The 23,675-nt window shown below is 45.3% G+C and overlaps 3 protein-coding genes across 4 annotated transcripts in view; 2 read left to right on the plus strand and 1 right to left on the minus strand.

The window, feature by feature from the left end:
- Positions 1-23,675, minus strand: part of LOC6540582 (protein outspread) — an 82,799-nt gene that overhangs the window by 2,584 nt on the left and 56,540 nt on the right. For both annotated transcript variants that reach the window (XM_001968860.3, XM_015159605.2), the window contains exons 3-5: positions 9,315-9,380; positions 8,197-8,773; positions 18-2,683 (exon numbers count right to left, since the gene is read on the minus strand). In XM_001968860.3, coding sequence (XP_001968896.2) covers positions 18-2,683; positions 8,197-8,773; positions 9,315-9,380 — 3,309 coding nt within the window. The remainder of the gene's footprint in view (positions 1-17; positions 2,684-8,196; positions 8,774-9,314; positions 9,381-23,675) is intronic.
- On the plus strand, positions 13,118-14,901 carry LOC6540581 (alcohol dehydrogenase). Its single transcript, XM_001968861.3, has 4 exons — positions 13,118-13,204; positions 13,819-13,941; positions 14,007-14,411; positions 14,481-14,901. Exons 2-4 carry the CDS (start codon positions 13,843-13,845, stop codon positions 14,745-14,747), a joined length of 771 nt encoding a protein of 256 aa, XP_001968897.1. The 5' UTR covers positions 13,118-13,204; positions 13,819-13,842; the 3' UTR covers positions 14,748-14,901.
- Positions 13,118-16,429, plus strand: LOC6540580 (alcohol dehydrogenase-related 31 kDa protein). The gene is made up of 6 exons (XM_001968862.3): positions 13,118-13,204; positions 13,819-13,941; positions 14,007-14,411; positions 14,481-15,150; positions 15,617-16,021; positions 16,076-16,429. The coding sequence occupies exons 4-6, from the start codon at positions 15,055-15,057 to the stop codon at positions 16,391-16,393; spliced, it is 819 nt and encodes a 272-aa protein (XP_001968898.1). The 5' UTR covers positions 13,118-13,204; positions 13,819-13,941; positions 14,007-14,411; positions 14,481-15,054; the 3' UTR covers positions 16,394-16,429.

A 23,675-nucleotide genomic window follows, 5' to 3' on the forward strand; every position in this document is an offset into this window, starting at 1 on the left:
ATTTGTATTGCACTCACCCTCAGCTGTTCGATCTCGGTTTGGTACCGCTTTCGGAAGCTCTGCTCATCCGCTGCGTTGGCGTGTTCGGTGTGGTAGACCTCCCTCAGGCACTCCAGTTGCTTGCCATGTTCCCGTTCGAGGAGCTCCAGCCGCTTTTCCAGTCGCCGACAACGCTCCTGCTGCCTGCCCAGTTCCTCGCTCAGCTCCTGGCGCTGCTGCAGGAGCAGCTCCTGCTCCTGCTCCTGGCTGGCGCACTTTTCCAGAGCTTGGGCCAGGTCGCTTTCTCGCTGCTCCAGCAGCTGCTCACTCCTTTGCAAGTCCGTTTCGGTTTGCTGCTGCAGGGCGGATAGCTTTTCCACACGCTGGCGCAGATCGCAGCACTTGTGGCAGGAATCCTGCAGGCAAGTCAGCTCCATCTGCTCACTGACCATCACACAGGTCTCGGCCAGCGCTCTTTCCAGCTGGCGTAGGCCATCTTTGCGATCGTTCATGGGCGAAACGGAGCGACGGGTCCTTTGGCCGGCACGAATTTGCTGCAATTGGGTGAGACTCTGCTCCAGGCGCTCCTTACTGCCGAGGAGCACGTGCTCCAGGCTGTGCAATCGCTGCAATAGGTGTGCATTCAGTGGTGACTGGCCACTGGATTCACTGCTGGAGGATTCGGGTGGCGTGCCCTCCTGTCTCTCCACCGTTTCCCTTTGCAACTCGCTTAGTTTCAGTTCCAGCTGCTCCTTCCCCTTCAAGGACAACGAACGTCTCCTCTCCGATTTGGCCAACTTCTGCTTAAGAGCCCGCACCTGACGCTCCGAACTGCTGTACTTCAGGGTCAGGTCCTGAATACGGGCTGCCATCAGCTGCAGCTGAGCTCCATCCTCGTGCTGCCGCCTCTCCAGCTTCTGCTGCAGTGCAGCTTGTGCCAGCTCCAAGGCATCGTATTGATTTTGCGACTGCTTCAGTTCCCGCTTCATGGCTCGGATTTCGTTAACGGCCTTCTCGAAGCGGGACCTCAGCTCGTTGTACTCCTCGGCCAGGGAATCGCGTTGCAGGCAGTAGGGATCAATATCGCTGATGGTGGTTAGATCGCTCAGTGAGTCCATGCGCTTGATTTTGTGACGCTGCAGGTTGCTGAGTGTGCCGCCACCACCACTGTGATCCTGAGCCTGCAGCTCTCTCAGACGCTTGTAAAGTCCTTCGTTCTCCTCGATTCCCTGCGCCAGACGGTCCTCCAACTGCTTGATTTGGCACTGACTCTCGGTGAGCTGCAGTCCCAGATTGTGCATCAGATCGGAGGCACTCTGTTTGGCCTGGGTGAGTTCGCTATTCAGCTGCTGTTGCTGCTCCTGCAGCCGGGCAGTCAACTGCTGTTCGGTTCTTTGGAGGGTCGCCAGTAGCTCGGACATGCGGGCCTCCCGCAGTGAAGCCTCTGCCCGCAGGGTGTCGCATTGCTGCTTCAGTTCCCTGCTATCGGTTGGCTGCATTTCCTCGGGCACAACTAAGAGGGGCAACTCATCACTGGCCACACTGTCCACCGTGCTGCGCCGTGAACTGGGTGGCGAGCTGCGACTCCTTTTGTGCAAACTGGCCAAGCTCCGGTTTCGCAGGCAACTTCTTAAAACAGGTGGTGAGGGTGACAACGGTGATCCCCAGTCCAGGCTATCCCGTCTGCCGCCTTCCGAAGCCGTCCTGTACTCCTCATCCGAGGAGAAATGTGGACCTGCCGGGGTGCCTGGCGTGACAGGACTCGACGATGGCTGTTGCAGCTGAGCCTTTATGAAGTCCTGCTCTATATCTGTCTGTTTGGGAGGTGTGTCTAGTTGGGGCAAGCCGGCTGCACTTCTCAGTACCGCCAGCCAGCTATTTCGCGAACTGGGCGACAAGCTGGCCAAAACCAGGCGCTGTTTGTCCCACGTGGTCAGTTGAAAAGCATGCTGTTTGCTTGCGGCAGGTTCGGCTATAACGCTGGTTAGACTATTAACATCCAGGACGCCGTCGAGGACACCTCGTTCCTCGCACAGGGGATCCCTGTAGTAGAAGAGAGCCGCACCACTCAGGGTGAACCAGTGCTTGGACCACTCACCGGTGCGATTGTCCTGTTTCATAAGCCAACCCTTCTTGGCATTCAGCGATTCCTCCTTAACCGGCGGCTTGCCTTGACCAGACGATGACTTACTGTTTGCCTTGCCCACCGATCGCAGCTCATCGGTTTTGGCCATGTAGTTAACACACAGCTCGTCCAGATTGCATCCGCCATCGGGATCGCCCCTCTCGTGCTGGTAATGTTTCGGTGACTTCAGGTGCAATTGCAGCCTGGCAGTGGGTTTTGCCTTGTCACCCTGCTCCATAACCGTTGGAATCTTCTTGACTATGGCCGAAACAATCGCGGGCGTGGAGTTGGATGCCAGGGGCAGGGATTTCGGTCGCTCGCTGGCTGCATTTTGGGATTTGTTGCCGCTGCTGCTGCTGTGATTGGAGGACACCTGGAAGTCCGTCTCATCCCTGGATGTCACTTGGTACTGGCTGTGATGGCCGAAGTGATGCTGGTTGTTCAACGCATTGTTCACCGCCGTGGACCACCGTTTGTTCTGCTGCTGACTCAGATTCGTTATGGTGTTGGCAATGTCCTTGATCGTCTTTTCATCACGTCGTATATCCTCGATCAGCAAGCAGGTCGTGGGCTGGGAAACTGAAAATATGTGGAGGGAGAAGTAATTAGTCCCCTTCATATTATGACCAAAGATTATTAATTCAATGAACCAAAATCACCATTAACCACCATCAAAGGAATAAAGGAAAGATCGTTGCCGCAGATAACCAGGCAATTATGGGCAAACGAGCTTGGCGGCGATCAAGGAACATAAATTGTCCATTGGCCATAGCCAAAAACAAAGCTAACCAGCAATCTACGCATTCTTTTCTCATAATTGGCTCAGCGTCTTCATTAAATACTTTGAAATATGAGCATGTTGGTAATTTCATTTGGCTGGCTGTCGTGCGCTATCTCTCTTGGCTAAGCAAACCATATCAATGCCATTGACTGAAATTAGCTTAGACACAGGATCGTGTGGATTGAAGACTGAGGACTGGGGATTGAGGACTGAGGTTGGAGCACCGAGGATTCGGAGCTGCACTCCACCCCTAACAATATTTATGTGCAGCATAGGGCCGTAAAAAGCGGCGAGAGAGCCAAGTTATGTGCGGGCAAATATAATAAAATTATTAAAACGGGCACACGGTGCATTGTAAGGGGATACGAGGGATCGCGATAAGCCTGGCCAGAAAGAGATCCCGTGAGCGCTGCAGAGTGCCATAATTTTATTAACACCCAAACAAGTCGAGGAGGACGAGCCATCAAGTACGAACCAGACGAACGAGAGGCCAGCACCGAGTTGTCCCATAAAATATGTGATTACAAAATATATATTTAGACCTGTTCCAGCCAGCCGCCACATTTAGGTTTATTATGATTATGATACAAATTTCCGACTGCCCATAAAGTCGAGCGTCTGACCACTGGACTGACTGAACCCGAACGCGAATGCGAACCTGAAGCTGAACCTCAAAGATACAGCTCTTTGGATGCGCATCAATTCGGTCAGTCGAACAGGTTGGTCGCTTTTCGGCTGCTCCAGCGGCGTTTATCTTGATTATTGAGCTGTTGCGAAAAGCGAAAGGAGGTGGACCAGCAGCCTCTGAACTCCAGCTGCAGATACGGATGCCGCAGCCGAGGCTCCAGTCCCCAGTTCGGGATGGGTACTGGGGATCTGACAGAACCAGAGCCACTGGCCACTGGCCACTGACTGACTGACTCACCGAGCAGGTTCAAGGTTAGTGTGCTAACAGCGCCAAGGGGAGGTTACGGGTTACGGAGCAATGGCGATGGTGATGACGATGGTCACGGGGCATGGGTATGCCTTTAATTGGTCGACTTGTCGGCCCATCGCGCAAAGGCAAAGGGCTGGCCAAAGTGGCCCTGGCGACTCTACATCGATTAGGGTTTGGGCCGGGACTATGTCAGCAATGGAATTTATAATGCTTATGATATTACACATATCCGAGAAATGGACAGAGGACAATAGTACTTTACTCCCTGAATGAGGTTCATTATGCTTGCTACGCTGCTTTCAGCGATTCTCGGGCATATAGGAACGAATCAAGCTCAAGATGCCAAGAGGCCTCTAAGAATTTTATTGATCAGTAATTAGAAGACCAACGCCTGTAATCATTCTATGCGGTTCTATTATAACAGAACAAATATAAGAACAAAAAGAAGAAAAAACTTTGCCAGATTGAGCAGTTCGTGTGCAATAAATCGAATTTACAGTCTCAAGGAGGCACTGGAAACTATAAAGTTTATGAAGAGACCCCTGGGGAGTAGCAAAAATAGAAATTACTTTCTTAAAATTTATTGGGCCTCTATGCAGGCTTACAGGTCATCCGTCATTCGTTTCTCGATCGCCCGCCGAACTGGCCATAAAACCATCCCCACATGCTGCTTTATTATCTGGGGCTCTTTGTTTCGCTTTCGTGGCCTGCCCTTGATGTGTTTTGCACCATTTAATATTTATTGTGGCTTTTACTACGCGCTTTCAAGTTCAAGATCAAATCTGAGAACTCAGACCCCAGTGGGGCGCACGGAATGAAGGCGCGTAAGGTGCTAAGTGTAATTAAGTTGATAAAAACAGTGTTCGCAGATACATGGGCTGGCTGGCCAGTGGCCTGATGGCGCTGTTGATGCACCAAGGCCTATGATTATGGTGCCTGGCATTGGCAGTTGGGCAACTCAAGGGATGGGACAATATGAGCGGGCAGAGGGATTGAGATTTTCGGAATTGTTTCTGTTGGCGACTTTTTATGCATTTCTTTAATTAACAGCATTTGATTAATTATGGCCACAATTACGCGCACTCAGAACAACCCACTCAATCATGGACGGGCTTCCTGCAAATAACTCCCGAACGCCCCGAACACCCCGATCCCCGATATACCCCTTACTTTGCCAACGAAACTCCGCCTCAGACGTAATAAATAATCAAATTGCAAGTTGATTTAGCTGGCCGACTCGGCCTTTTGGGCGAACGAAAGCGAAAATTGCCTTTGGATTGGAGTCCAGCCCCACCGCCCCAGGGCCCCCTCACACGATGACTTTGAGAAATTTCTAACTGCCCGTACAGGCCCCGCTCCCTATGGGGGAACAAAAACCCTGCCAGACCGGACCCCAGGTTGTTGCATAAATTTTGCTCTCGAGTCGTTACACTTATGAATATTGATTGGTTATAGGTGATGGTGGCTTCCACTGCCGGCGGTTCTCCTTTCCAGTTTCAAAGTTTGCCCAGTTCTGGAGCTCCGCAGTCTCGTAAATCGCACAACCTGCATCGTTAGCTGCCGAGACGCCCATCCTGGAGCATCCACTGCTGTCGCTGTCATTTTGCATTTGCACAGAAGTTGTCCCGGCCTCATTGAAGCCCGGGCTCCGTCCACCTAACCACGTTTGTTAACATGCTTTTTCTGTGTGGCTCATAATGGGGCATGCGGCATGCGGCATGGGGCATGGGGCATGGGGCTGCTCAATAGAAAGATAATGAATTCGCGGTACAACTAATGGAACTCTCTTCATCTCCCTCCCGGCTTCGTCGAGTCCTTTACAAAGTTGCAAAGGGCTGTAATTAGCGATTGATATAGTATGAAGGTTAGCCACCGATAGCACCGCTTGGCAGATAGTTCAAATGCGAGTTCTATGTCACAAGCACACTGTGCAAAAAGACTGTGCTCCAGAAACTTCAGGAATATAAAGCAAGACATAAATCGTATTATCGATTTGTTTGCTTTAAAAAGCATTCTTTCAGTGCATTGGATTTATCGAATGCGCAGCTACTTTGTTGCAATCATAAGTAGTTACTTCTGCTCGTCGGCTGGTCTCTTACAATTTGTCATTGTAATACAATCTTGCACTTAATTCCTGTGAAACGCAAACTTCTGCAGAAACTTGTTCGGTTGCATTGGGCCCTAGGTTGATGATTTGATTGTTGGCCTGGGTTTTTGTGTAGGGGTTTAGTTTCTTACTTTTGGGGCGTTTAATCGCCGGTTAGCTGTGCAGCTGAATTTCGTCACCTCTAGCAAGAGTGTGCTGAAATTTCAAAACTAATCCACAGAGCGGAGCCTTTCCACACCAGAGCCCAGAGATTTATTTGCACTGTAATTATTCACTTTGCCATGGAACTTTGCCCATTACAAGTCCCTACAGAGAGACCTGGCCACATGGCCACATGGCTAGAGAAGCCACATGGTGGAGCACTCATGTCCAGAGGGGCTATCATGTAGCGCTGACTTGGAAAATATTTCAACTGGCCACGGCCTGACATTGGCCTGGCCGACGGCTATTAGGTGTAGACAGTTTATAATCTTTGTCGTTGTGCATTTTAAGAGCTTTTTTCCGCCATCCGCCATCCAGTATCCTCCATCCAGCATCCTAACACCCATTCAGAAAGTGGTCGCTCGCCAGCCAAGCGTCCAATGAATTGCCTCATTTGCCGCACAATTTTGCTTATTGATGGAATGTAATTAGTCTGTGTCAGCACCCAAGCTCCACGAAGAGAGTAAGCGAAATGCCCTAGAGTCCTACCTGGTAACTGATCTTGGCCTCGACAGACTTCCAGGCCCATTACTAGCCAACGGTGCATCGCTAATCGAAAAAGGTGGCAAATGCGAGTGTGAAAACTGGCCATTGGAATGGCCCAGAAGCGGTACTTTCCGCAGGTAAGTGCCATAATGAAATGCATTCTTCGCAACTATTACTATTACGAATTGTGTGGATAAATGAAATTAATAGTTGGAGGGATTCAGTACAGAGCTAACTTGCAAACTTGGAGAGCTGTTGAGTTGCATTCGTTTCACTTTGCTAAGCCCCATTAATGCTTCTTAGGCTGCCTTTGTCATTTCTTGCTATTATACATAAAATATAAATTATGTATTTAAATATTCCCAATGGTGAACCCTAGGTTCCCAACGCAATAAACCCTTGAATCCGTCAAGTTGCCTGGTAAATTTTCGCTTTCCATTTCGTGGGCTCTGCAATTCGAACTGGTTCACGTCTTTAACTGGCGATTTATCAACGGAATAATGCCATTTGATGTGGATGCTGAGCCTTGAATTTGCAACCACAGTCACCACCACCACCCCCTTTGGAGCCATCCGTGATGGCACAACAACGGATCTGAGGGCAGACACACTATAATTTAAGCGTGAATATCATTTTTCCATGAACAAGTATCCTGCAGCAATGTATGTGAGAACATTCACAGTAACTGCAATTACCGACCCACCAAACCAAGCGATCCTCACAGCGGACCAGCTCCGCTCGAGAGCCTGGCTGGGATCTAAAGAAAATTTATGAAGCCTACCATTATACGATCTTAAGTAGTGGAGGATTCCTCTCCAGCCAGCCAGCCAGCCAGCCAGCTAGCAAGTCAGCCCTGCTTCACGATTGTCCCTGTCTTTGTGTGTGAATTCAAGGTTAATTTCGTGGCTGCGGCTTTAACTAGCTGCACGCACTGCCCCCATCTCCAACTCCAACCCCAACTTCCTTGCCCCGAATATAGAATATTCCTGCAATCCCTCAGCGGAGTCTCTCCAGTTCGCTGTCCGTCTGGGCCCAGGTTGATAATTTTGATTGCTGCAAGCCATAAATGATCATAAAAATTATAGCAGCCGATACGAGCTCAACCTTCTACATCCACGAAAAGGCAAGCGGAACACAATTCGCGAAAAGGGTTCGAAATACAGAGCAAAAGATAGCTAAGCTTGCAGGCATTTTCATTAAAAAGTAAAAGTCAGATTCATCAACTGTATTGCATAAAGATAAATGCTGTTTTGGCCCTACAACCGCCTATTATACAGCTGACTGTTAAATGACTTGAGTTATTACTACTACTTGTCAAAGTTTCCCATTGATAGATAGATCCCATTTTGTAACATTATTCTAACGAGAGGTTATCTCTGGGTATGCATACGTGTATATATTTTAATAATTTAAATGCACTGCTACATTTTTAAGCTTTCTGCACTTATAGGGTTTGTGTTTCTGCTAAGTTCCAAGTGATCCGATCGATCAGCTTTTGGGATTTGCATACACAAAGTTAGTTACTTAAGCGTTAAAACAGATATTTTATGCTCGATTAAAATTGCGATGAATGAACTTACCGCGATTGGTGATCTCGTTGCCGGCATTGCGATTGTTCTCGTCCTGGCCCCCCATGCCGGCAGTCTTTGACTTCCTGGGCACCGCCGTATCCTCCTCCTCGTCCTCGTCGACATCCTCGCCCGTTTCCACCCCGTCGTCCTCCTCATCATCGGCGAGAGCTGTTTGGGTGGTGGTCAGAGGCGGAGCAGCGGTCTTCGTGGAGCTGGGACCCAGATCAAGGCTGGTCAACAGGTTGCCTGCCGACTGGGAGGACGTTAGGGTGTCCTTGTGATAGGAGCTGTGCCGGTTGCCCAGCTTAGTGGAGAGCGTTAGGTCGCCGTTGCTCGATTGGCGCAGACTGCCCACCACCTGGCCACCGGGCAGGGTGGCGCTTCTCTTGTGGCGACCCTTCGACTTGGGAAAGGCGGCCAGGATGTTGAGCCACCACTGGGACTCCTCCGAACTGGTGCCCTTCACAAAGGTCACGCGCTCGGGTGCGGTTATGGCGATGGAGTTGGGGTGACCTGTCACCTCCACGGCGCCGGTGACCTCCAGCACTTTGGTCATGTCCACGCACGCCTGCGGAATGGTTTCCGGCTGTAGGAAAGATATGTTAGTTATTAGGTGGGCATGTTGTATTTTTAAGATTTAATATGCATTAAAATTAGGAGCAAACTTGTGCCTATAATTAATCGGTAGTAAAATAAACCGTTTTTTAATTTATTGAGTAGCTTAGTACGACACTAAAAATAAATGAATCTGGCAATTAGGAAGCCACTTTAATTCCACCACTTCATAAATAATCGGCTGGTTAAGGGAATGTACATTTATGGTTGCTTGTGTCCGCCAGCACACTTTCTGCTTCTACCGATAACGCTCAGTAATGCTTTATCACCATAATTATAAGTTCTTTTGGGATTGTATAATATTTTACGAGCTCCGTTATCTTACCACCCCACAACAGAAAGTGGTATTATCTTTTTATTATTTGTTATCACTGCAGAACAAACGAGGCGGCATTTAAAACAGGAAACTTAACTATTCTTATGCTTGGTATAATAATTTACCAAATGCAAATGTTCGTCTAATTTTATTATACGAAAACTGTTTAAATTATATATGCTAGCCAATTACTTACATAATCATCAACCGAGTACGTCAACTCGCCATCGTCATAGAGCACAAACCATCTTCTTTGCCAGCGCTGCAATTGAAAAATAAGAAAAATATTATTAAAAGCACTAATATGCGGAGTTCTCAAACATCCAACTATTCACAAGTTTCTATTATGTGATCTACACTCGGTTGTAATTCCAAGTTTACGGCGATTGGTCGATGAGAGTGATCAACGCTAAAACAAATTTGCATTGTCGCTTGCAATTTGCAATATGAAAGGTGGGACGAGAAATGGGGGGAAAGACAAGATCGGCGGTAAATAATGTTCAACGCCCCCGACAGAAATCATAATTCCTTTATAATTCGTTCTTTCATAAATTTTCAGGCGTTGTCATTCCCATGAAAGGCAACCGAGCCCCAACGCCTTCGCCTTTCCATTGGCACTGATTCGTTGTGGATCTGTATCTGTATCTGAATCTGAATCGGAATCTGGATCTGGATCTGATTCTCATTGTTATTGTTGGTTGCCAGAATCATAACAAACGTGCAACAGCCACAAGGGCATAGGACTCAACGTGTGTCTGATATTTATGCAAATTGTTAAAAGTCAAAGCAAATTAAGCTCAACCTTCAGCGAAGATGACGTTCAATTCTGTTGCCCCATTGCGTTGCAAGTTGCTGGTTGCTAGTTGCAAGTTGCAAGTTGCAAGTTGCACCTTCCTGCAGTTGATTTCTCCTCATCTGAGGAGTGAGTGGAGTGCTGAGGTGTGTCAAGCGTATTATTTATAAGGCCTAGAAGAAGGCAGCTCGCACGCGAATAATCAAGCCTCAGTACCAATTTTTAGTTTATAGCCCAGTTCTTTATATGTTTTGTTATTTTTTTCACTATTTTCGCTATTTGGCGATTGAATTCATACATATGCAATCAAATCCATGGAGTGTTTGAGCCCGCAAGAACGTAGCAACTAACGAAGTGAGAGGTAACAATATTTGGGTGATCAAAAGCAATAATCAAATATCTGCAATAAAACGAAATGAACTACATTTGAATTAAGTATATAATTGTTTTCGCTTGCAACAGAAAATCATATGAGATAGCCGCTTTGCGGTTTCCCAAAACCCCAAAGCAAGTCGAGCGTGGAGGAAACCTGATCAGATCGCGGGAAAGATTCTCTGCACTCAATTACGTCAAACCAGGTTGATTTCCTCCTTTGCGCTGTCGAGAGATTGCCAAATGGGTCAAATGGGTCAGGCAGTGGAATAGTAAATTAGATTATGTTTGCATCGAGATGCAGTGCAAGCCGCGCCCCAAATAAATGGAACGTGCGCTAGGGTCCCCCCTTCCCGCCCACTGGGAACCCTTTCACCGCCCGTTTTGCCATTTTTCCATTCTTCCGCTTTTCCGCTTCTCTACACGTCGCATTTCCCACATTGTTCTCTAGTACATTAGCGGTAAGCTGCTTAGACCCCGGCGTTTAGAAGCCCCAGTTTCGTTTCACCAGGCAGACACTCGCAGCGGGAAGACAATGCCACCGCCCCAATCCGCCGGGGAGAAGACATCTCAATGCTGGCGAGTATCTATCTTGTATCTTGTATCTATGGGCATGGGCATGGGTGTGCGTTGGTGCAATGGTGCGGCAGCTGGTGCAAATCGGTTTTGGCAGGTACGCCGCTGGCGTCATTACCCCCCAGAGGTTGAATGTCACCGGCAGCATGACTTGGGGGCCAAGCCGATAAGGCGCACACTTTCCACTGCACAGGGCACACGTTTAAAAACTGTAGCAAGCACCAATATTGTTCAAGATAATTGGTGCGTAGGCTGAACACACTTGCCAGCAAGTTAAGACGCTGTCAATTAAAATTCTTTTAAGCATGACATGAACTTGAGTGTAAATTTCTTCACCAAAACAGAACATTAATTCGGGAACATTATCACCAAAAGCTTTCGCAACTACAGAAAATACAGAGAAATCTATAAATAAATTCTTTTGACGTAGGTGCGAAGCAAACAAGAAACAAATAGGAAAACGAACTTGAATTTATTTTCTTATATGCTAATTTCATTATATTTGCATGCATGAACGCCATCATTTTGAGCAGTGCACCTCCAATAAAAACGGTTTTGGTTCCCCCAAGCAGCAAGAAGACGTTAGGCACGTTTGCTGATAAGGAAAACTGTAGCCCAGACTAGGCCAGACCATATTAAATTAACGTCTGGAAGCGCGAACAGTCATACGATGTTGTTTATATTACTTTGCGGTCAGTTGCCAAGGCAGAAGAGCAACCCGTTCGATTAGTGGGTCAAATCGGAAAATGAGTTATTGATTGGGGGAAAATGTTGCGCTGAAATTCTTAATCAGTACCGAAAATTTCCAATCATGCACTCCCCAAGTGACCGTATACCATATTTGGACTAGTGATAACGCTCAGTGCGACCACCAAGATTATCAAAAAAAAAACCTAATATGAATAAATTAATAATAGATTTAACTTTTATGAATTTTTAATCGTCCCCAAAGCTTTCAGAGAATTTGGCCACATAAGACCCAATATCTCCAGAGATTTTAGTCCATATATTTTCCAATTAGGTGAAACAATTCGTATACATACATATACGGTTTTATATCAAAGAACAGGTTTAAGTTTTATGCAAATTGAAAGCTTCTTTTTTTCCGCACGCTTATCTCTTTCCTTCTCATCATATGTGCTATTGCCCTTGCAGTAGCCTCCTCCCACATTATATTTAACGCCCTAAATACACAAGATGTACGAGAAAATATTTGAAAGAAAATTTGTTTTTTGCCAATTAGTTTCTAAGGCGTTTCTCATCTATTTAAATTTAGTAGAAATGTAAAGATAGGTGGTAAAACATTATTGTATTTAGTTCATATCAGCACTAAAACTAAACTCGAGAACTTTTTGTGACTTTTAATTTTTGCTAACACTTCTATTTTCTATAAAGATATATTAAAATTTGTAATAATTAAGAACTAAGAAATAAAGAACAATTTAAAATAAAATATTTTAGTAAATGTGAATCTGCTATGCGAACATGGGTTAAGTCGAGCTGCATTTGAAACCGCTACTCTGGCTCGTCCGCAAATGTGGGCTTGGTCGCTTTTGCGGACAAGTGAGATTGCTAATGAGCTGCTTTTAGGGGGCGTGTTGAGCTAGCTTTCCAACATTTCTAGATTGATTCTACTACGCTGCCCCCAGCAGGCACCCCCAGCCCCCCATCCCCTCCCGCTGGGCCCCAGTTTCAGTATTACACGTATGCAAATTAAGCCGAAGTTCAATTGCGACCGCAGCAACAACGCGAGCTCGGATCTTTCTACACTTCTGCCCGCTGTGCTTGACATTCACAAGGTCAAAGCTCTTGGCGTTCTGACTCGGGGTCCTACACTGTACGAAATTACATTATGCATTTTTAAAATATCCCTAATTTTAAAGATCGTTCGAAAAACGGTATAATGTCAGAAGGGCTTACGAAGAATTCGTCAGAGAAATTTATAATAGTAATAATTTAAGTATATAATATATATGTACATGCATCTATATATTAAGCAATATTTTCATATATTTTATGGGCTGATTATGATTAAAATTGGACTCAATTTTTTCTCAGTGCACTTCCTGGTGTTCCATTTTCTATTGGACCCGTACCCGGCGTTTGTTTGCAGATCACTTGCTTGCAATTTATTATAGCATTTTACACATTACAAATTTATGGACGTCGCTGCCGCTGCCGCAGCCGCTGTCGACGTCAACTGCACTCGCCCCCACGACAAAACGGTATTTAAGGAGCTGTGCAAGTCCAAGGCGCCGATTATTGTCTCAGTGCAGTTGTCAGTTGCAGTTCAGCAGACCGGCTAGCGAGTACTTGCATCTCTTCAAATTTACCTAATTGATCAAGTAAGTAGGAAAGGGCACTTATTATGCAAGTGCGAATGGTAAAGAACCAGTGTTAGACAGCGCAGCATAATAAAATCAATTGTATTCAATCAAAATGAATTCAAAGCGGCACAAGCAGTGTCAAACCTAGTAACAAATTAAAATTTGGAGGCCTGTGCCGTGCCGAATATTTGACTTGGAAAATCACCTGTTATTCAACCGCTAAAAATAGGAATTTTAACATAAACCACCCCTGTTATACGGCGGCGTGCCTTCGTTAGCTATCTCAAAAGCGAGCGCGTGCAGACGAGCAGTAATTTTCCAAGCATCAGGCATAGTTGGGCATAAATTATAAACATACAAACTGAATACTAATATAGAAAAAGCTTGCCGCCACAAAATCCCAAACAAAAACAAACCGAGAGTGCCAAAAAATAAAAATAAACCATAAACTTAGCAGCGCTGCCGTCGTTGCCGGCTGTGAAGCTTGCGGCGTACATAGCCGAGATCGCGTAATGATAGATAAAGAAAAGCTCTACGTAACCGAAGCTTCTGGGGGATAGATCTTCCTATAAATACGGGCCGACACGAACTGGAAACAAACAACTAACGGAGCCCTCTTCCCATTGAAACAGATCGAAAGAGCCTGCTAAAACAACATGGCATTCACCTTGACCAACAAGAACGTCATTTTCGTGGCCGGTCTGGGAGGCATTGGCCTGGACACCAGCAAGGAGCTGGTCAAGCGTGATCTGAAGGTAAGTAGGCGATGTGCGCACATGCATCCATTGGATTGAGGTTAAATTCGTGTTATCCATCCTAGAACCTGGTGATCCTCGACCGCATTGAGAACCCGGCCGCCATTGCCGAGCTGAAGGCAATCAATCCAAAGGTGACCGTCACCTTCTATCCCTATGATGTGACCGTGCCCATTGCCGAGACCAGCAAGCTGCTGAAGACCATCTTCGCCAAGCTGACGACCGTCGATGTCCTGATCAACGGAGCTGGTATCCTGGACGATTACCAGATCGAGCGCACCATTGCCGTCAACTACACTGGCCTGGTCAACACCACGACGGCCATTCTGGACTTCTGGGACAAGCGCAAGGGCGGTCCCGGTGGCATTATCTGCAACATTGGATCCGTGACTGGATTCAATGCCATCTACCAGGTGCCCGTCTACTCTGGCACCAAGGCTGCCGTGGTCAACTTCACCAGCTCCCTGGCGGTAAGTTAAAACGACTAAATGACTGAAACAGCAAAGTAAACGAGCTAATTTCCTCAATGACACCTCTAGAAACTGGCCCCCATCACCGGCGTGACCGCTTATACCGTGAACCCCGGCATCACCCGCACCACCCTGGTGCACAAGTTCAACTCCTGGCTGGATGTTGAGCCCCAGGTGGCCGAGAAGCTCCTGGCTCATCCCACCCAGACCTCGTTGTCCTGCGCCGAGAACTTTGTCAAGGCCATCGAGCTGAACGAGAACGGTGCCATCTGGAAACTGGACCTGGGCACCCTGGAGGCCATCCAATGGAGCAAGCACTGGGACTCCGGCATCTAAAGAAGTGATACACCCAAGAAGCACATAGCATTAGTTCATAGGGTTCTGCGAACCAAGAGATATTCACGCAAGGCAATAAGGCTGATTCGAAGCACACTCACATTCTTCCCCTAATACGATAATAAAGCTCTCCATGAGAAGTATGGAAAAACTATATGAAAATTGAGAAATCCGAGTATTTGATAAGCCCTCTACTTAATTAAAATAGATAAATGGGAGTGGCTGGAACGGCAGGAATGGCGGAGCTAGCCCAGTTCCTCCCGCCAATCAGTCGTAAAACAGAAGTCGTGGAAAGCGGATAGAAAGAATGTTCGATTTGACGGGCAAGCATGTCTGCTATGTGGCGGATTGCGGAGGAATCGCACTGGAGACCAGCAAGGTTCTCATGACCAAGAACATAGCGGTGAGTGAGCGGGAAGCTGGTGGCTTTGGGGTTCGGTTTCTGCCCAGATCGAACTCAAAACTAGTCCAGCCACTAGTCGCTGTCGAAACTAATTAAGTTAATGAGTTTTTCATGTTTGTTTCGCGCTGTGCAACAATTAAGTTTATGTTTTTGTTTCGCTTAGATCTCGTTCAAGGACTTTGCACTTTCGCTCGCCAGGGCGAAACATCGTTGCAATGATGTTTAGGGAAGAGCATAACAAAATCATAAATTATTCTATTAACTTGGGTGGTCATAGTTGTTCTAAAATGATAACTTATCTTGTGCTTTCATAGAAGATTCGTTATTAAACCACCAATGAAGTCTATTTCTAAGAGCCAGATAAGCAACTGTGTAAATATTTATATTCTTTATCTGGAAATTTAGAGACACGGGGGAGTTGCTATTTACCATAGGCCAAACCATTTTTAACAGTTTTGCCCTTTAGAAACTGGCCATTTTACAGAGTGTGGAAAATCCTCAAGCCATCGCACAGCTGCAGTCGATAAAGCCGAGCACCCAGATATTTTTCTGGACCTACGACGTGACCATGGCAAGGGAAGAAATGAAAAAGTACTTTGATGAGGTGATGGTCCAAATGGACTACATCGATGTCCTGATCAATGGAGCCACGTTGTGCGATGAGAACAACATCGATGCCACCATCAACACAAATCTAACTGGCATGATGAACACTGTGGCCACGGTGTTACCCCATATGGACAGAAAAATGGGAGGATCTGGTGGGCTTATTGTGAACGTTACCTCGGTCATTGGATTGGACCCCTCGCCGGTTTTCTGCGCCTATAGTGCATCCAAGTTCGGTGTGATTGGCTTTACCAGAAGTCTAGCGGTGGGTTGCATGCAATCTTATGCCTATACATTTTTTAACTAATACATTATTCAGGATCCCCTTTACTATTCCCAAAACGGGGTGGCTGTCATGGCGGTTTGTTGTGGTCCCACAAGGGTCTTTGTGGACCGGGAACTAAAAGCCTTTTTGGAATACGGACAATCCTTTGCCGACCGCCTGAGACGAGCTCCCTGCCAATCGACTTCGGTTTGCGGTCAGAATATTGTCAATGCCATCGAGAGATCTGAGAATGGTCAGATATGGATTGCGGATAAGGGTGGACTGGAGTTGGTCAAGTTGCACTGGTACTGGCACATGGCCGACCAGTTCTTGCACTATATGCAGAGCAATGATGAAGACGACCAAGATTAAATTCGAATCAAATAAAATAATGCTCTACGCAAAAAGTAGGCAATTCATTTTTCTATTATAATAGATATGGGTCATCTATGGGGTGTGAAACAATAATGACAAATTCGGCGTGCCCAAAAGTATGCAGCGAATTTTGACGGGAGCTATAATTAGATGTGTTTAATTATGATGTTGGTGTTCTATATGATTCCGTGTTGTGGTAATACTATACTGATTTTATACATCAATCGTTTATGTGCTTTCTTTCAACCTTTGATCTAAATTGTAAGTGCAAAGTCAAGTCCAACTACCCAAGGCTTTTACACCATCAATATTCGTTGTCTGCCGTGCAGATTTCTAGACCGTCTCTAGTGCATCTCAACTATGCGAATGCATGTCGAAATTTCGCTAGAGCAATGCCGTGCATTGAACTTTGGCACATTTCCAAACGCACAGTCAGCCAGTCAGCCATAGGAAATCCAATCGGACGACCGAGAATCGAATGCGAAAACAAACAAATCTGCCGACACATTGCCCAGGAATATTGGCACTGCGAGCCTACAGATACACCAGAAGAAAAAGTGCATAAAGTGTACGTACACCTTAATTTAGCTATTTTCGGTACTAATCCAACGCAAGAGCCCTAGCTGGAAAAGCTTTCAGCTCAGCTGTGAAAAGTTCAATCTGAAAATGTCTTGAATATTTTCTTGTTGAATCTATGAACAAGAAAATGTATCTACTTCTGCTATTGTCTGGGTTTCTTCTTTTTCTCAGGGTGTAGCCATATACCAGCTATATGGTGGGGTGAGTTGTGGCCACGCCGCCTTGGCATACTTCCAATTCGAGTGCGTTGTCTTCCTTCTAGTCGGGGCCACTCGGTTCGTAAAAAATCAATAGCCAGCAGACCAAAAAGAGCCACCATACCATCGGACATTGAGGACCCAACGCAGCGGAATGGAACCAACGGAATCGCATGGAGTGGAATCTGGCCAGGCCATATCAAAGCATTTTTCCAGAGTACCCACTCCCTGCCATCTGCTGCCGTTGCAAGTTTGCTTTCCTTTCCATGGCGCAACTTAATTCCAAAAATCGATTAGTCACTGTAAGCGAACCATGCAATTGTCCAGCATTTTTCATTTATAACTCCTTTTTTCGTTTAATTTTTGCTGGTTTCCTCCCCTTTTCCTTTTTCATTTTCCATTTTTTTTTGTTTTTTGTTTTTTTTTTTTGGCACACGCTTGATTAATTTGGTCAGCTGCCGGGCGGCAAAGGGGGGAGGACATTTAAAAATGCAGGAAGTAATCGATTGGCTAGGGCACAATAGCCAAAATGGGAGAGGCGGTGCAATCGCAAAAATGTTGGGGCAGGTTAGCCTAAAGGAAATGCCGGAAAATATTGAAAATTACGATACAAGATACATTGCTGGAATAATAAATATTCTCGGCCCATAATTGACCAATCACACAATTATCTTTGACTCGATCATTTTTTGTTTGTCCATTTTCAAAGAGCTAACATCTGCACATTAATTTGTTGTAGGTGTACTCGTAAATGGTAAGTTGAGTTAAATTACTACAAATTATTTTTGGACGCACCTATTCATATAAAGAGTATCTAGGCTTCGACTAGTTCTAGTATTTACCACAACACTATAGATCGAACCAAAACATGCGACCGACCGGTTGCCGGCAGTAGGTGGAGATTAATCAACAACAAAATTTGCGGAAAAATGGAGGAAAAATTACTGATGCTTTTTAAATGGCAATACGTGCCTGGTCACCAGGTATTTTACTAATTAACCTGACGGATGCACGCCACCGCCGAAGAAGATAGTGATTATGCAACTGCATGGATCGCTGCTGTTGTCTGTGCATGGGCGTTGTGAGATAATGAAGCTCTGATCTGATGGCAGTTTTAGCCAACACTGATAATGCACTCATTATGGAACCTAATAGCCTTCATTACTGACTGCAAAATCAATGGTATTACAGTAATTAAGCAACCGATTTCGAGTGTAAAAACAAAGGATGGCATATATGGAATCTGATGTCCATTTTCTATTTAAGAGATAAAGGAAATGTAATTAAATGGTATACAAAATAGTTTGGAGTTTCATGATATGCCATTATCTTAAGGCACTACATGAAAAATGTTACAAGGGGTCCTAGAATATGTTATGTGATTTGCTCTATAGCTTGAATGCTGATGCTCTGATCTAGTTCGCCTCGGGCAGAGTTCACCAGTCTCGACTCGGTTTATAAGACATGCGGCAGTGTGGCAGACAAGAAACACTTGAACACATGTTAGATATGGGAGCAAATACCCCTTGCCCGCCAAACCCGCTCTCAAACTTTGAAGCTCTGTAAGCCAAGTCCCATTTGTATGGCCGACCCGTTGTCTCGGGCCTGAAACTATATAACTCGGGGACCGAGATTCCGATTTTGACTGAGACACCGATGCGGAGCTCGGAGCGGCGCATAAAGATTATCTATGGCCGCACATGGCACCAGGCGGTCAGACAAGATTATATGCGAAATGCGAAGCCAAATAACAAGTGTTACTCAAGGCAGCAAATTAATAGCCAACATTTTTCTAAACTAATCACGACAAGTGCTCCGGGTTTGAGGCTGACACAGAAAATCAAACAGCCGGCTGTAAAGGCAAACTCCAACTTGGCCAACTGGTGGCCCAAAAAAGCAAAAAAAGACAGATAGATCTGAGCGGGGCTTAAATGCCAAAAAAAAAAAAAAACAAAAAAAAAATGCAGTAAGCGAAAAATAAACATGAAGAAAAATGACAGGCAAAAACGTTACTTGCCCTCCGGGGGTCGTCGCTTCCACCTCATCCGCCCCACTCCAAATATAGCACCATTGGTCCCCCATGGACCACCATACCACCCCTCCCCCCCCTTCGGGAGTGGAGCGGAATTCGAGCCGACGATCTGGGATTCCGACACGTGCCGGGCGACAATGGGAATGGTCCAAATGTCCATAACAATGGCGCTGCAGTACAAACAGCAAGCGTTTTGTAAATTTGCGTCCATTGACACTCTGAATGATACAGATCTCACTGCTCTCGATCTCGGCTCTGATCCAGAGGGTCACCCTGTTTAACCGGGAGGGCCACCTAGCCAGCATATTGGCCCACGCAAAGTTCCTACCCCCCTCCCAGTTCAGCCCCCTCCCTGAGCTGCACTCTCGTGATACCCATTTCAGCCTTGAGGCAGCAACCACTTTGTATGTACAAGAGACGAATGTGAAATGATGTCGATGCACTGCAAGAACAGGGCCGTCCCATTGGGCTGATTAGAAATCCAAAAGAAAAATCCCAGACCATTTACTAAATTACAATCTATTCGCTTCCTATTTCAGCTGCTAGTCCTATGAAAAGCCACGATTTCTTTTAGCAACGGTTGCTTCCCCTTTCGTTTTTGCAGTGTACAAATAAGTAATATTCTCAGGGGGGGAGTCGCAAAGGGTGCTGACTGAAAGGGGGGGCTCGGGACCGGTCCTGGGTGCATGTAACACAATCAGGAAGTAATTTTTATGCTATGTACCCATAGCATGTGTCGCCGTCATCGTCGACGTAGCTGATGCTGATGCTGATGCTGCTGCTGTCGCTGTTGATTTTGCCCAGCTTGTTGCTGTTGCCGCAGCCGATGTGGATGTGGATGTGGATGCGAGTGATCCGGCCAGTCAGTGGAGACAGTCGCTCAGGCAGCCGAGAAGATGGCCGGGAAGTTGAGCTGGGTTCTCAACTATCTGCCGAGTTGTCGGGGGAATTGCATTGCGAGACCGAGCCCGAGCCCGAGCTCGAACTTGAGCTCCCTTCTCCCTTTGGGAGGCCAAGTCGAGGAACTGGGTGCATTGGGGGCATTGATTGGCAAGATGATGATGACGACGATGATGTGAGGCAATCGCTGAATCAATCTTGGCCAGTAGTTCAGCGTTTACTGTTATTAGTTGCTGGCTGGAACATTGCATTTTGATCGTTCCCAATATGGTGTGCTCTTCGTTTTTTTATTAGGAAAAAAGCCTGAGGCCATAAAATGGATAAGCAACGGGTAACAATATACATACTCGTGCATATATGAGGGAAAAGGTGATCAGATATTGTTCAACATTGTTGTCTTGTATGAGTGATTCGAATCGAAATTTACCATTTTTGTATACAGTTAATAAGACATAGAAAATATTGAAACTAACCAGTTTCTCTTGCACTGCCCTACAGTTAATTATGACACTTTAATGAGCAGAAAATGAAATCGAAACCACTCTTGCTGAACAATCCAATCAACAACTCTATCTAAACAACAAGTATCTCGAATGCAATTTGAGCTGCCCCACGAAGACCTGCGAAATGGGAAACTAACGGAAAAGCAACGAATTGTGAAATAATTCGGCAATTTCAAAATTGATGGCAAGCCAAAATTGCGGCAATAGAAATCGATTAGCGCCACGCTTCAGCTGGCCAGCAAAAAGTTAAAAAACGTTAAAAACAAAAAAAAAGCTGCAGAGTCGGAAAAAAAATTAAGTTATCGACAATAAGGAAAATGTTCAGTTGTAAACGGACTCGTGCGGAATGCGTTTTGGTCTATGCCATATTCTTTGAGTTTTCCTCTCCGGAAAACTCATTCAGCCATTAAATGCCGTTATCTGCTGATTACACAATAAAAGCACAACCACAAAGCAGCAGCAACAAATGCTACTGCAGCAGCGCCCAGAGCAAAGAGACCTAATTCGAGGCGCATCTGTAGAAGAGTTGCTGCAACTGCAACTGCAGCAGCAACAGCAACAATAGAAACATGCAATAATATAACGTAACATTCAGAACGTCTTTGTTGTTGCTGCTGCAACTTGTGTTGCTGTTACCCACAGAAAAGCTGGCCAGGAGAAAAGGCTGCCGCAACAATTTCTCGCAACATTTTGCTGCCTTGCATCATTTGGAGCTGCACCCAGAAAAAATCGCGCCATTTACAATGTAATAACTATATTTTTAATTCTTTTACCTAACTAGTTTTAACTAGCTAACGTTAGTGTCCCCAATAACAGCATAAAGTGAAGTCTTTTAAAGGCTAATCTTTGAAGAAAGAATCAACAGGTGGGGCGCACAGTTTTCTTAAGTGTAAGCACTGCGATTAGTTAGATGAATAGCAAGGGGAGTGGCACATGCGGCACGGAGAGTATGTGCAGCTGACTAAGAACTGAAACTTTGTGGAAGTCGCCGCAGCAAAAAGAGAAAAAAGAACAGATTGGCATACAGAACAGTGGAAAGCCTTTCACCGCGCATTTTCTGATGCACACTCAAAAATGCTTCTAAAATGTTACGAGGATATGTTAGAAATGCTGATATGAAATGATATGCCTATTTCAGTTACCATACATTTATGGTGAACATATGAATCTTTATTCGGTTGATTAGGAATGTTGAGATTCACATGGACAATAATAGCAACATTAACGTAATAAGGCGCTCAAAATTCGAACTCAGTCTGAAGACATAATATTTAACAATGTCGCATATGTACATATACCCTTGAAGAAAGCTGTAATATGTCAAAGAAGAGCTAAGGATTATTGAATAATTAATTGTCGTACCCAACTATAAACTTAATTATGTTATGCTACCGATGCTAAATAAACTAAGATTGCTACAGAGGAAAGGGTATCCATCGTTCCTTTGCAGCCAGCGATCCTTTCTGGTTTCGGTGCTCAGAAAATGCGGTTTGTGTTTGCCTTCCTACCTGGGCTGCCTTGTATCTAGGTGCAAGAAATCGAGTCTCAAATTGCGCCAAAGCCGCAAACTGGCCCGCTCCGCTCTTGGCCATTAGTTATTAGAGCTTGGTCAGCAGCAGCAGCAGCGTGTGTGCTGTGCCTTTGTATTGGTGTCTTGGAATTTTCAACAAGTTTTGCTAAAATATGATATTACCCAAGCAGGTTGCAGCCGAAAAAAACAAACAAAAAAAAAAAACGAAAAACAGGCAACAGCAGCAAGCGCGGCAAAAATATTTGTATGGATATTTGGAAATGGCGCCCCGTTCCCAGTCCGCGTGGATGGGTGAACAAACTCCAAAAGTGACTTTGGTTGCAAGAGTGGAAAATGCATAAATGAAATGCATTTGAGGGGAGCGCGGAACCGTAGTACCACATCGTACATACATAAGTCAGCTGACCATTGATTGACGTTGATTGTGCTGGCCCGTTTGGTTTGTCGCGCGTTCAGTGAACTCATTTACAGATTCGGTTTCTTTTTGTTTTAGCAATGACACGACATTAAATGTCAAGTGAAGTGTACCCCCAATTTTCTGGCAGCCATCTGACAGCTTTGTGTGAATTGTGACCATGGCAGAAGCGCACTTGTGAAGGAAGATGGGTTGAATTAAGATAGAGTCATAGAGATATGCATGCACGTGGCCATTCGGCCAGGTATTTCGCACGATAATGAAGCTTATGCAAAGTGCCAAAGGTTGAAGGTCTTTGCTCACATTCATTTGACGTCGAGACTTCCACGTTTGATTTATGAAATTATGCAAATGTTTTTCCTTTGTGGAAACAAAGTGGGCAGTTGGGAGTTTGGAATTTTAGGCAGTTCCACTTTAGCAACCATATCAACATTTTTTAAGCCAGTGAGCAGCCAATTCGCAAAGTTTTTCTACCAAGCACCTTACTAGTTTGATTTATTATTAGGTTAGTGCTTCTATTGCAGCTACTAGCGATGTCAACCTATAATAATAATAAATTATGTCTTTTCTCGTTCAAGCTCTCATAAAGCTCAGATTTTATTATTGGGAGCAAGTACGCATAAGATCTAGGGTTATCTAGGGTTACTAAATAGATTGATTGCACATTTTTTTTTTTTTGCTGGAGCCTTGTGTCTATCGAAATGACATGCCGCAGTCAGTAACGTTTTGAATCTCAAGTTAGTAGGAATAATACAATGGAGCGCAAGCCGGGTGGAATATTAAAATATTTTATTTTACTTTGGATACTCCTTGCTTTGGACGCAAATAATGAAATTACACTTGGACCCAAATGTCGTACAACACACGTAAAAACTCGTTGCAATCATTTTTGGAACAATTAAAAGAAATTTCTTAATTTGTTGTTTTAAACTTATTTTCCTGTGCTATGTTCAAATGTTGTACGTAATGGATATAGCGTAATATTCCATAATAAATTGATGCAAATGAACTTTTGACTAACGAAGGTCAATTGTCTTTTGTCAGTGTTTCTATGTTGTTTATTATGGTGTGTTGTCATAGCCACAACACAAATGGATGGATGGATGGATAGATGGATTGGTT

Source organism: Drosophila erecta, unplaced genomic scaffold (assembly GCF_003286155.1).
Source record: "Drosophila erecta strain 14021-0224.00,06,07 unplaced genomic scaffold, DereRS2 tig00000055-arrow-pilon, whole genome shotgun sequence".
Classification (NCBI taxonomy): domain Eukaryota; kingdom Metazoa; phylum Arthropoda; class Insecta; order Diptera; family Drosophilidae; genus Drosophila; species Drosophila erecta.